The sequence below is a fragment of the Panicum virgatum genome, chromosome 3K, assembly GCF_016808335.1.
Source record: "Panicum virgatum strain AP13 chromosome 3K, P.virgatum_v5, whole genome shotgun sequence".
Lineage (NCBI taxonomy): Eukaryota > Viridiplantae > Streptophyta > Magnoliopsida > Poales > Poaceae > Panicum > Panicum virgatum.
In genome coordinates this window covers 7,116,422-7,130,435 of record NC_053138.1, presented here as the reverse complement: position 1 = coordinate 7,130,435, position 14,014 = coordinate 7,116,422, and the positions used below count along the sequence as shown (strand labels likewise).

Below are 14,014 nucleotides of genomic sequence, written 5' to 3'. Positions count from 1 at the left end.
AATATAATATTAATCTTGTGTTGTACAACACCATGTGGCATGCATGCACCATCTGTTAAGAGATAATAAGTAGCCTGTGGATTTTGTGTGTGGAGAGTTTGTTGTTTGCTACTTCTACTTGGTAGCCTAGGGTACGGGGGAAAGGGACTAGTCCCAGCCGCAGAGGTTCATGTCTCTTCATTTGCAATTTTGTTTGATCTACGTACGAACGAGATGCATTGCATTTGTCATTTGATGATGAAGGCTATGCTCGGTGAGCATTTTTGCACCAATCTTGTGTTGTACAACACCATGGCATGCATGCACCATCGCTTAGAGATAATAAGTAGCATGTGTTTTTTGTGTGTTGCGGAGAGTCTGTTTTTCTACTCCTACTTGTAGCCTGGGGTACGGAGGAAAGGAACTAGTAGTCGCATACAGGTGCCGGGACTGTGCCTTGTCTCTGTCTTCTTGCCGCAGCCGCCCACACAGACTCGTCCCCCAGCTGCATTGGCCAATGTTCTCGCTGGCTTCGTCTAAAAGTCATCCATCCATCGTCATCCCAAATACTATGGCACTACAGAGCTAACACATCGAAAAATCGAAAAAACGACAAAAAGATATTTGATATGAGTGCGAGCTAAACAAGCGCGTCGGTGGAATCAGCCGATGCGGAAAACGACAAAATCAATCTCGGATAGCCGATTGCATATGTATAACAAAATCTAAGCTATGAATGTGTAACTTAGATGATGTAGCTCGAAACAAATCTACACCGGCCATTATAATAACAAGATGTTATTGCAGATTCTATAGCCGATCTAATATGTTTCTAAAATAGATGTGATAATGGCAAAAAAACATAGGAGAAACTTACAAATCTAGCCGGTATTGATAAATTGTGAATAAATCTAGACGAGAAAACAGCGATGCGCCCGAGCCTAGATAAACTCGATAACTTTTGAATAGATTTGAACGAAGCTACAGCGATGCACCCGGTAGCTAAAGCTCAAATATACTCGGTAAAACGAAGACTCACCAGCAAATCAAGTCGCTCGAATGTGAGACATCCTTAATCAACTTGAAAGAACTCGCCGAAAAAAAATAGCGAAGTCGCCGACAAAAAAAAGTAAATTGCAAGGAAATTGTAAAGGGGTTTGTTGTATTGGATGTGTATCAATTTTTTTCGGTCCCGTACAACTGATATATATAGTCTACGCTAACAAATCCTAGCCGATTACGGCAAACACATTACTTAACTAAAAAGTAAAAACTTTCTAAAAAAACAAACTATCTAAAAATCTACAACCGAATCATCATAATCCTCGCAAAATTCGGACTTCTTTTCCTCTTTGACTCATCAGTAACTCTTCATCGGCCGATCGTCAAACTGTGTGGATCAGCATCTTCAAGGATTATTCTTCTGGGCCATCGGTCACGACTCCATCAGTCGGCCCTGATCCTGTGCATGTTTTGGTTTCTTCCAAATCGTCAACATTCCCTTCACAACATTACATTTCTTGATACGCGTCAAAAAACAGTGTCAACAAAAAGAGGAGGAACCTATTAAGAACCAAAGATGTAGACCAGAACCTATCATTATGTGGGCCAGAAACCACTTATGGAAATAATGGTAGCGACATTTTAATATTTTTTCTATCCTTTTGCTCAATAAATCGATGGATTCCTTACCTTGGCTGTGTTGTTCGCTGACATATTGACAGCCAGTTGAGTGGCCAATATTGGTCCTGATGCCTGGCGCAGGGTGCACCGGCAAGCCCCTATGGCCTTTGCGATGGGCGTAGGGCCGGCGAGCCCCTAAGCAGACAGAGGCCTAGGACGCAGAGACCCTCCGCGACGAGGTCCTGACCAGCGAGACCTACGCGTAGAGAGGCCTAGGTCATGACTCGTGACAGCCTGCGAAGTGTGAAGAGACCGTGGCCGGAGCTCCAATCGGCGGAGATGGCCAGTCAGACCGCGCTCAGGTCGCCGCCGCCAGGAAAGAGCCGCACGTAGATGGCCGGTCGAGGGAGTCAGGGAGGGCAGGTCGCCGCGGCTGCCGCCGCCGAGCAAAAGCCACACACAGGCCATCGACTGGGGATAATCGGTCATTGGACGAATTTTCAGATTATGAAAAAAATTCCGACCTTGATCATTCACACATAAATGACTACGGCCTAAAAAATTACAAGAGTTCTTAGACTCTAAATTTCAAATGAGAAAATTCACAAATACAAGAATGAAAGCTATAAACCAAGATAGAAAACTAGAAGACTAAGCTTCAATCTTCTTCTTCGTTTCCGCTTCAACCTTGCAATGTATTCACACGGCATTAATCCAACACATCTCTCGTCTGTTTGGAAACTTGATGTTCGGATTATCCGTTACTCGCTAAATCTTTCGTAAAAATACACCAAAGCTGCCCGATAAAGATGCCGACAACAACAATGGCCCAGCTAAAGAAGAAGCGGAAGGCAAAGCCAGACGAAGCCTCCAGGAAGGTCACGACGTCGAGGACGCCGCCAACGTCTGTCCAAACGGATCGAGTTTTCACTCGGCAATACCAAAGGGTTTTGGGGATTGACAACACCCTCAGCAGGGTAAGGCTCTGTTTAGTTCTCTTTACATGTAAACACAAAATTTTTTTATGACGGAATCTTACCAATTTGAAGTACTAAATGAAGTCTATTTACAAAACTTTTTGAACAGATGGGTTGTAAATCGCGAGACGAATCTAATGATGATAATTAATCAATGATTAATTAATAATTAGCGGATGGTTACTGTATCATCACTGTTACAAATCATGGATTAAGTAGGTTCATTAGATTCGTCTCGTGATTTACAGCCCATCCATGCAAAAAGTTTTGTAAATAGACTTCATTTAGTACTTTAAATTAACAAGATTCTTTTGTAAAATTTTGTGTTTTTGAGTTTACAGGGTGGGAACTAAACTTGACCTAAGATGCGCCCACAGGTGTATCCGTTGTCAGTTCTGGCGACTGCCAGGTCGAGCTTTCACTCCAGAACCTCTAGCCCCGACACCGCACTCCAACCGCAGAGACCAAGGCAGCACAACGGCCATGAGCAGACCAAGGTGTCGATGAAGATCGATCAGGGATGCGAACCGTTCCCGAGGTAGAGAAGTGACGTGCCACCGTCATCCCGATGTGCAACCTGATGGGCATAGCCACCACCCACCAGCGAACGTGCAGCAGAAGACGGAAGCCACTGCTTCGAGAAGAACCGGCAGTGGGGAGGGCCGACCGGCGCCAGCGAACTTGACACCGCCGCCGCGCCCCAGTCGCAGGAGCCGCCGCAGCCGCGGCCCAAGGGCCGCACCGGCCGTGGCCTCCGCCGCCGCAGCACCCAGTCGCGCCCCACCGCGGGAGGGCTGCAGCCGCGCCCCAACGGCCGCCCAGCCAGCGGACGTCGTCGCCTCCACATCTCGGCCATGCACAGCTGCAGGGGCCGCAGCCGCCGCGCGCACCCCGCCGCGCCAGGCCTCCACCGCCGCGCCCCGCCGCGCCAAGGCTCCGGGAGAGCAGATCCGGCGCCCACAGACGCGGATCCGGCCTTTCCCGAGCAGATCCAGCCGTGGTTTGTCGATGTCAAGCCGCCGCCGCCGCCATGGACGAGCAGCTACCAATAGAGCAAGGAGGAGGAAGGGGGGAGAGAGAAGAGGTGAAGCCCCGCCGCTGTCTTCCTTGCGGCTGCACGGGCTTCCGGCGGCTGCTCGGGCAGCGGCGAGACCAGGGAGGAGGGCTGGGGGTACGGCGGCGCTCGGGGGAGCGGGGTTCCGCCCGAGCCGCCCCTAACAGGAGCAACGCGGGCGCTTAATTGAATCTGATCGGTCATTGGAGGAACGAACTAGACGTATTTGTGTTGAGAGCAAATTGATCAAATTGCCCTTAATTAAATAAAACACCCTCAGTTAAAATCATCGCTCCAGAAAATATAGGCGCGGTTCCTCCCAAGCACCATAACAAACCTCTCAACTAAGAGGACAATTTCACCAACTGCTGGTCTGCTGCAACCTCAAGGATACCGTCGCCATTTCGTTGCTGGCCGAGTGATTTACGATGGCAATCAGCAATTAATTGTATGTCTACTTAATAATACAATGTGGTGTCAGCTCATCATCCTTCTGCACCCATTTTTACCTTGAATGTATCATGAGAGAGAGAGGGAGGAAATCTTAGAGAGTTAGAGGCGGGCCATGTGTCCAGGCGCGAACTCCGGGTCCGCCCCCGGGCGAGCTACACCGTGAGCTCCACACTCCGGTAGCACCGCGCTCAGGCCGCCGCCACGAGCTCCGCCCCGGGCGAGCTCCGCCGCCGCGGGGTCGGCCCCAGGGGGAGCTTCGCGGCGCGCCGACCGCCGTCGCGGGCTCGGCCTCCGGCGAGCTACGTCGTGCGCAGGTTGCCGCCTCGAGCTCCGCCCCGGGCGAGCTCCGTCGCGTGCAGGCCGCCGCCGCGGGCTCGGCCTCCGGCGAACTACGCCGCGCGCAGGCCGCCGCTGCGGGCTCGGCCCCTATGGCGAGCTCCACCACGAGCACTGCCGGCGCTGCCCCGAGGTACATGTTTTAACTGTAAGATAATAGTACGATGAAGACGCGTGTCTCTGTTTTCATAAGAAAAGACAGTCCAACAACCAGGCTAACCATGACTGGGAGTACAAAACAAGCAGAACCTAACCTAACTGCAGAAAACAAACCAGAGACTGTGCTTCTGAAGACAAACGAGCCAGAGAAAGCTAATAAACATAAAGTCCAGAATGAAAAACTTCAGAAGCGACCTACGCCTGCTGCTTTCCATCCAATCCAACCATCCCGGACGCTGTGGTGGTCTCCTTGGTCCTTGCACAACATCCTTCTCGCTCTAGATCTGAAACTGAAGTTACAATAGCCCTGCTATTAGATCTGCCAATATATATAATTAATGGCTTATTGTTTGCTATTTTTGTAATACGTGACTAGCGCCTTCCTATAATTCACGGACTCGATCTTTGGTTTTCTCAAACAAAAATAAAAATAAAAATCCTGGACTCTTTGGTATGTATGTCATGTTTCTTGTTTAAATGGAGATAGCAGTCCAGGTCAGGCTGGTGTGCAGTGTGCATGCTGCAGGTTCATGTCTCTCTTTCATTTGCAATTTTGTTTGATCTACGATATGCATTGCATTTGATGATGAATTATGCACAATGAGAATTATTTTGGGCCAATATAATATTAATCTTGTGTTGTACAACACCATGTGGCATGCATGCAGCATCTGTTAAGAGATAATAAGTGGCGTGTGGGTTTTGTTGTTGTTTGCTACTTCTACTTGGTAGCCTAGGGTACGGGGAAAGGGACTAGTCCCAGCCGCTGGTTCATGTCTCTTTCATTTGCAATTTTAATTTGTTTGATCTACGTACGAACGATATGCACTGCATTTGATAATGAAGGTTATGCTCAGTGATCATTTTTGCACCAATCTGTGTTGTAAACACTATGGCATGCATGCATGCACCATCTCTTAGAGATAATAAGTAGCATGTGTTTTTTGTGTGTTGCAGAGAGTTTGTTTTTCTACTCCTACTTAGTAGCCTGGGGACTAGTAGTCGCAGGTGCCGGGACTGTGCTTTGTCTCTGTCTGCTTGCCGCAGCCGCCCACACAGACTCGTCCCCCAGCTGGCCAATGTTCTTGCTGGCTTCGTCTAAAAGTCATCCATCCATCGTCATCCCAAATGCAGTAACACTGTGGCACTACAGAGCTAACGCATGCTTCGGCAGCACAACACATGCGAGTAATAGTCTATATAAACTAGGAAACAATCCGAAAGAAGGCACAACTTGAGTGAGATCTCATTACATTGCCCCAAGTAAGCGTTTTTCTTGGGCCCCAAGGTGCATACTGAATCACTTTGGAGACGATGCACAGCGGCAGCACCGTCATGACCACCTTCTCCTTCAAACCACCTCCTCCGTGCAGCAGCAGCAGCAGCAGCAGCAGGAGGAGCTGCCATGTCCATATTGGTGCCGCTGCTGCATCGCCGCCGCCGCTCATCAGGCGATGCCCGAGCGTTTCATGGAGGTGGCTGCAGCGGCTGCGGCGGCACACCTGCAGGTTGCAATGCGGACAGCAGTCACCGCAGCAGAATTCCAACCTTGTTGATGAGGATGATAGCCGGCTCAGCCAGAACGCCGGCATTTTCCATCCATCTATCTGGGGAGATTTCTTTCTTGGCTACTCCAACCCAGCTGCAGCTTCATCGCAACAGCAGGTTACATATTTGTTTATTTACCCACGATCTTCCCTTCTCTTGTGAAAAGCTACGCAGTTAACAATGGTTAGTATTTAGTACTACTTGTATGCGTCATTATGCTATGTTTAATAATAGGTCCTTTATTTCGTCGGCAGCAGACTCAGATGGCAGAATTAGCAGACAGACTGAAGGAAGAAGTGGCCGAAATGATAGCATGTTCAACTATTGGTGGCCAGCATGGGAGGCTACATCTCATCGACACACTGGAGCGTCTGTGTTTGGATCACCTGTTTGAAGAAGAGATTAGCGCTGCCTTACCACAGATTGAGGCTGCTGGCGTCAGTGACTGTGATCTTGGGACGATAGCTCTCTGGTTTTCTCTACTTCGGAAACATCGGTACAGGGTTTCACCAGGTAACAAATTAAACAAACGACGGAATTCCAAATACTTATGCACGGCTGTGTATTATATATGTCCTGCAACAACGTACCTTTCATGGTATGATTTAATATAATAGTTGAAGGTGTGGGAAACGTCTTTGAAAGTATATGAAACTTCTTTTTTCTGATTCTAAATTGCCGATATTTTGTTATATTCGATACCTTTTTCCAGATGTGTTTGCGAGGTTCAAAAATGAAGAGGGAGGTTTTTTAGCAGACAACCCTGAAGACCTACTGAGCCTTTACAATGCTGCGCATATGGGGACGCATGGAGAGACAATACTCGATGAAGCCATAGTATTCACCCGAAGGCGTTTAGAAACGACATTACGCGACATGGAAGAATCATCATTATTAGCACGCGAAATAAAATCTGCACTTGAAATCCCTCTTCCAAGGAGGGTTAGAATATACGAATCAAAGCATTACATATCTGCATATGAGCAGGATGATGCCACAGTACATGAGACGGTATTGCAACTTGCAAAGTTGAACTCAAATATTATGCAGCTCCATCACCAGCATGATCTGGAAATCATTACAAGGTCAAGTAATTGTTAGCCTTTGAGATCTATTTCTTACTTAATTATATTTGAGATTACAAATAACAAGTGCTATCACTAATACACCTCTAATAAATGTGTATATAGGTGGTGGGAGGGTTTACACGTCGAATCGAGGTTTCCATTTGCTCGAGATAGAGTTGTCGAATGCTACTTGTGGATCTTAGGAGTATACTATGAACCGTGTTTTTCACGAAGCCGAATAATATTGACTATGATTATTGCCATAGTGACCCTATTGGATGATATCTATGATTCTTATGCAACTCCAGAAGAATGTGAAATACTTACCAAGTGCATCAAAAGGTTTGTATTGCAAATTACAAATACTTTGATAGATGGATATACATAATTACACATATATATTACATTATTATTTACATATTAAAATTTGTGTGTGTGCTTGATCTATATTGTCTAGCTGGGATGCTAAGGCGGCTCATGACCTCCCAGAGTGCATAAAATTTGCTTTGGGGAAGATATTGGACAGCTTTCAAACCATCGAGAATATGCTCCACCAGGAAGAAAAATATCGCATGTCGTATCTAAAATACTTTGTAAGTTACCATTCTCACTTATATTTTTATTTATTTGAGAGAAATATTTTTGTTATAAACCATTTAACAAAGGCTCTGGAGGAAAGTAATGTAGTCAATATCGTTATTGTTCAGTAGCCAGCCATTAATTCAGATCCTTTCTTTAATGGCATTAATTCATATCTTCTTTACACGTTTGCATGGATTAGTTGCTAAACTTCATTGATAAAACCATTTTCAGTATGCAATATCAATTATCTATTTCAATCAGTCTTACTTTGAATGTGTTTATCCAAGAATCGAAAATGTATCTAATTATCTAGTAGGTTTGCATGCATGTTAAGTTGATGCTATCAGCACAAATATGTGTATAAACACATACCCTTGTCTTTAACATGTCAACAATTTCCATATACTTATACCATCTTCAATTTCCAGACTGAAGATCTGGTCAGAGGCTACAACATGGAGGTAAACATGCTTGAAGAAGGCTACATTCCAAAGTTTGTTGAAGAGCACCTGCAAGTTTCAATGAGAACCGGAGGATGTCCTCTTCTGTCATGTGCTTCCCTCGTTGGGATGAATGATATAGCAACAAGAGATTGTTTCGATTGGGTTTCTCGTGTACCTAACATGGTCCGGGCACTTGCTAGAATTCTCAGACTATTAGATGATCTCCAAACATATGAGGTAAATATCTCAAACTCATAATTCTCATTTTCAATTTTGATGTACTGATGGATGGCCGATGGGGCTTTGGTATTGATAACTAAACATTGTTTTGTCACCAAGAAATGCTGATTTCATTTCCTACCTACATTTCTCTTACCAATATTTTGTATATTTCACTTAATACAGCGGGAACAATTGATCCCTCATGTCGCATCAACAATCGATAGCTACATGAAGGAGCACAATGTCTCGATTGAAGTGGCACGTGAGAAGATACACACACTGAAGGAGGACTCATGGAAAGATTTTAACAGTGAGTGGCTGAATCCAGACAATACCTATCCCAAGCAGGTACTGGAGAGGATATTCAACTTGACAAGGACAATGGAATTCATGTACAACCAAGAGGACAATTTCACAAACTGCCCCAACCTAAAGGACACCATCAATTTGTTGTTTGTGGAGCCATTTACAGAGCTTATTTAGGATTTGGCTACTGGCAACCAACAATAAAATGTTGGTCCGAATAGTATAATGTTGGATTAGCTCATCCTTCGTTCAGCATTATGTTTATTCACACATGGTGGTTCTCAACATGTCCGATCCATTTGTTAGGCGATTGTAAAAGACACCAGTTATTGTAAATTTGTTTAAAATTCATGATTAGTTTTTACAAAATTGAAAATAAAAATATATTATAGAAAATTAAAAAGTTCAGCCATGTACAAAAGAGAAGGTTGGGCCTGGCCTTAATAGTTGGGCTTTTGGAGATGGATTCATTGGGCCCAACCAATCTCTTTCCCCCTCCCGTCTCTGCCGCCGGCAAAAAAAAAAAAGCGCTCACCTCTTTCTGCATGTGTTCACGGGAATGCCGGATGGTTGGGTATCAATTCCTTGCGCGCGCCGCAGTTTCTGCCGGGGCTCCAGCCTGCGCACCTCCTCGGTATCGGATTCTGAAGCAGGAGTCATGCGCGGGCGCGGTTGGCTGCTTCCTCCGGGGTGCCATTGCGATTCAAGTTGTGCATGGAGATCACTCTTTTAATGGAAAAATCACTGTCCATACCACCAGCATCCCCAACAGCCTCGCGCTTCATGACGGTCAAGTGGTTGGCTCCACGACTGATGATGACGAGCTGTCCAGCTTATGCGGCCCGCCATATCCGTCTATGTCACTACTAAAGAAAATAATTTATCGCGATTTTTTTTAAACACTTCCAAGGTGAGCAGAAATTGGGGTTTTCTAGTTTACGGTCACCCGTACGCAGCAAAACTGGCGGTCGATCGCCGACAGCACCGAGTTTTCCATTTTTGAAAATTTTGCACCGCTTGTCTTTCTCTTTTTGAACTCCGCGCGCGGAAAGGGAGGACTAGTGTTGGGCTAGAGAGGTGATGTGTTTGGATGGTGTCATTAGCATGTGGGCATTCAGTTAGGTAACTGTCCCGGACAACACAGCTGACTAATTTTATTAAGGCGATCTAATCATTATTCGCTGGCAAAAGAATTAAACGATATGCTATGTACAAGGTGCAACACCTATAATAGAACATGTACAATTTCGCTCTCTTCCTTCAAAATTCAAATAAAAAGAACCATCATTCTCATCGACCAAAAAAAAAGAAGAATATCCAAGAGTGCGACATTGTGAAACAGGCATGCCTGCCTATGTTCACCTTGGAAGTCATGTTTGTCTCAAGCAAAACTAGAAATGAAACATTCACATCTTAGACCTGGATTACATGAGACTCCATTTGCACAAGAAACAAGTCATATTACATACCAAACAGTCCAGGAAAGCTGGTACTAATAATTCAGCTTAACTGTAAACGAAGGCTAGTGCGCCTCTGCTTATGTTACAACAAAGGCCAAACAACAGGAAGCCACTACTATATCAACAGATACAACCAGAGGGCCAATGGCTTCGGCTTTTCTTTTAGACAGCTAACAGCTTACTTTCTCTCACTCTAGTGCTAAATTTAATTTGTACAGCAGCAGATTAATAAACGTGCTTCTTACTCCCCTCCATCTTCCTCCTCTTTACAGCAGCTTGCACATCAAACTTGCATGCATCACTCCTCCCTTGATTCTGCGTGGGGTCTTCAGCTACAGGATTAATGTACACTCTTCGGCGCAAACATACAGTATTTATTTCCGGCAAAGGCCAAAAGGGCCCTTTTATAAGGTTTTTAGTAGAGAAAAAACGTGAGCGCAAACCTAGCAACGGTTAGCTGTACAACTAGATTGTTTGCCCTTCAGGCAGCAGTGCATGCTGGTTGAAGCCCAAGGCGCTTCTCTGCAAACATAAGAATATATACATTGTTAGCCCCCTGAATACGGACACATAATGTGAAGTACTGCAGTAATACATTGTTTATTCATGCATTCCATCAGTTTTATTCCAGACAGCAGACAGCTCGCCACGGTCGTCTCAAGTCCACTCCGGTGGCCCGCTCCGGCGGAGACCGCTCGCCACGGTCGCCAAGAGCCGGTTCCGGGAAGTGGTGCTTGCTCCCTGAGCGATCCGAAGTCTGTGTAGCTGCTTAGCTTGGTTCCGCACCCTAAGCCTACACCTTCGTCACCCTGTGGAGAGCACTCTAGTACCTGGACCTGGCAACCGGTGTTCCGGCCTCCAAGGGGTCCGGAGCACCCGCTCTTGACATGAGCACACCGACGCAATCAAGTTTGCGTGGAAACACATCACGATAGTAGGCCCCACCCGCGGGTTCGTACCTCTCCCGAGGTGGGCCCGGGGGCCACTGTCGGTACCCCAGGACTGGGGTACCCCCTCTTGCTGTGTCTAGGCAAGAAGAGCTTTGTAGTTATCCTTAACTACGTCCAGCAGCCCTGTTCACCCGACAACGGTCCCGGACCCGTCCTCTGGTTGGGAAAGGTCCGGGAGCACCACGTGTCCCGGAAGAAGCAGGCGCTCAGCCCGAACAGCCGGAGGCTCCGGACCTCCCGTGGAGGTCCGGATCCCCGCGGAATCCCGGACCCCCCTTTGGGGTCTCGGACCCCCGGTATAGTAACCGGACCCCTCACCAAGGGAAGGAATCGGCACTCCGCCTCGGGGAGGTCCGGAGCTGCCACGTGTCTGCAAGCACAGACACGTATATAAAGCCGCCTGGTTTCCATATTAAGGTTCACCTACCGCTGTATTCATTACGGTAGGAGGACGTCCGCATTGATGTAGCAGAAGCCGAGGCGATTCTTTGACCAGGGGCACTATTGATCGCGTATTACCAAGATGCATAGTGGGGCTGCTGGCGCCGCCCACGCCGCGCCTGTCAGTCTGCCATAACAGATGGATACAACGGCTCGGCTTCACCCATTATGACGCCTACATAATAGCCTCAACAGGTCACGCCGCAAGCTACGTTCCCCCAACGGGCACCTTGCTGACGGGACAAGAGAAGCCCACCCTTTGTCAGAGGGTGAGCAGCGCCATGGAAGCATATCGGAGGAAAGATTCGTAACCACTGTAGCCATTTAAATACTCTGCGCAGTATGCTGCACTGTCACGTTGGGCCCACTTGTCGGGGCCCCAACGTCCTATGTATCCGCACCCCTTGGTCTATAAAAGGGGGGCGCCCGCTAGAAGAAAAACTCGGGCTGAGCAAAAGCCAAGGCCTGGTAGAGGATAGATTCATACACAACCAAGATCAATACCTCTCCCAGTGGATGTAGGGTATTACGCTCCGGCGGCCCGAACCACTCTAGATCGTGAGTCCTTGTGTGCTTGTCTCAGAGCTAGATCAGCCCAATCGCCTAGTACCTTCCCGAGCACTCCCTCTCTGGGAATAGGCGGGTACGTTCCGCCACCCGGCTGTGGGTACCCTAGAATTCCCACAACACTCTAGATCAGCTACCTCATTTTAGGCCGGAGATACTCATAAGGCCACAACGCCAACACGTGTACACCCCGGGCTGCAGTTATTGGTTTCTTATTGAGTACGTAGTAGGTTTGACATACAAACAAGATAATAACAATCAACCTAAAGAACAATATCCGCCAACCAGATATCACAATGGATAATATTAATATGTATGCATACTTTTTTTCGTACAGGTGGATAATATAGATAAATTTGCACCGATTTCTTGCCCTTAATTATGTCTGTTCTAATAATACATCTAAATGCGCTTTTGACATTGTTTCCACATTCCTTCTTAATGAAAAACGTGCTTAGGCACGGTCGCGAAAAAAAAGACATTGTTTCCGCATTGGAGATTTTCCATTATCGGACACTAGGTGATGGAGTATTAACAATATATTGTTTTAAAGTAGCTTATGTAGAATAATGTGGATCAGAGATAGACAATCTTTAGCAGCAGGGCAACCTCAAACCAATTTCCACCACATTGTCTTTTGAATAGAGTGGATGTTTAGCTGCAAGCAAGCCTCCATAAATTTGGGAGCCTCCCTCAGCTGTACTACTGAGCCCTGCTCATCAGTCAAATACTTATTCCTTAACAACTCACAGCAGAAGTCAGCCCTCTAACCCATATATAGATTCTTTTAGTTAAAAGACAAGCATTCATAAATCATAGCTTCACTACTAGAAAATGGGCCAAAGGTCCAGGCCAAAGGTACCAGCTGCTGTTGCAGTCGGTACTGATGCCGCATCAGTACCGGCTGCAACAGCAGCTGGTACCTTTGGCTCGGACTGGGGCAAGCGAGGGAGATTGGTACCGAGTCATGGCATGACCCGATGCTAATACTGGAGCAGAGACACCGGGTGGTGCCTCGAACCGGTACCAAATGCCCACGGCGGCAAAGGCACTGGTTCGAGCCATCACCCGGTGCCTATTGTGCAGCTAAAGGCACCGAGTGATGCCACAACCCGGTGCCGGCTAGTGCTCGATTTTAAGGCACTGGTTGGTATTTTGAGCCGGTGCTGATAGGCTAGATTTTGCATCGGGTCATTAGCACCAACCGGTGCCTTTGGCCCGCGCCTATAAATACGCCCCCCTTCCCCCTCCAAGCTGTCGTGAACTCACTGTTCATGACAGCCAAGTGAGGGGAGGGAAGGGGAATTTTTTAATTTTTTTAAAAAGATTAGTTTTTTCTCTCCATGATTTAGTAAATTAATTTTTAAAATGTAGTTAGTACTTTATTTAGTTTATACATTTGATCAATATTGTTAAATGTAGTTATTTAGTTTATAGTTGTTATATTAATTATTCTTTCATTTAGTTTATAACGCCGTGTGCAAGCAGCTCGCAGGATTCATTGTGAAGAAGATCCTTGATCCTAGAGGTGAGTTCTACCATGACGGACACATCAATAGAGTGTCCTCTTCAAACTCTTGAGGGACTAGTAACTGCAGTATAAATATGACTTGTATATTTGTAAATATTTCTAAACGTGATGCCGTGTTGTTTGTATATTTGTATATATATTGTAATTACTAGCTAACTTAATTAAATGCTTGCCTTTGACTTTTAGTTAATTTCGAATATTCTTTGAACTCTAACACGACCAATGGACGTATACGTATAGTACTGTATAGCTCGATCGGGTAAGTATAGAAATTCTCAAAGAATAAACAAAACAAATAAAAATGAAATTTGAGATA

The 14,014-nt window shown here is 46.3% G+C and overlaps 1 protein-coding gene across 2 annotated transcripts; it reads left to right on the top strand.

The window, feature by feature from the left end:
- Nucleotides 1–5,809: 5,809 nt before the first annotated feature.
- On the top strand, nt 5,810–9,100 carry LOC120697193 (alpha-terpineol synthase, chloroplastic-like). Of its 2 annotated transcripts, none has more exons than XM_039980344.1 (7): nt 5,810–6,246; nt 6,387–6,642; nt 6,842–7,214; nt 7,320–7,538; nt 7,654–7,789; nt 8,207–8,458; nt 8,627–9,100. In XM_039980344.1, the coding sequence occupies exons 1-7, from the start codon at nt 5,896–5,898 to the stop codon at nt 8,924–8,926; spliced, it is 1,887 nt and encodes a 628-aa protein (XP_039836278.1). In that variant the 5' UTR covers nt 5,810–5,895; the 3' UTR covers nt 8,927–9,100. The 2 variants fall into 2 exon arrangements, with proteins under 2 accessions (XP_039836278.1, XP_039836277.1); XM_039980343.1 differs by having other exon boundaries at nt 6,384–6,642.
- The last annotated feature ends 4,914 nt before the right edge of the window (nt 9,101–14,014 follow it).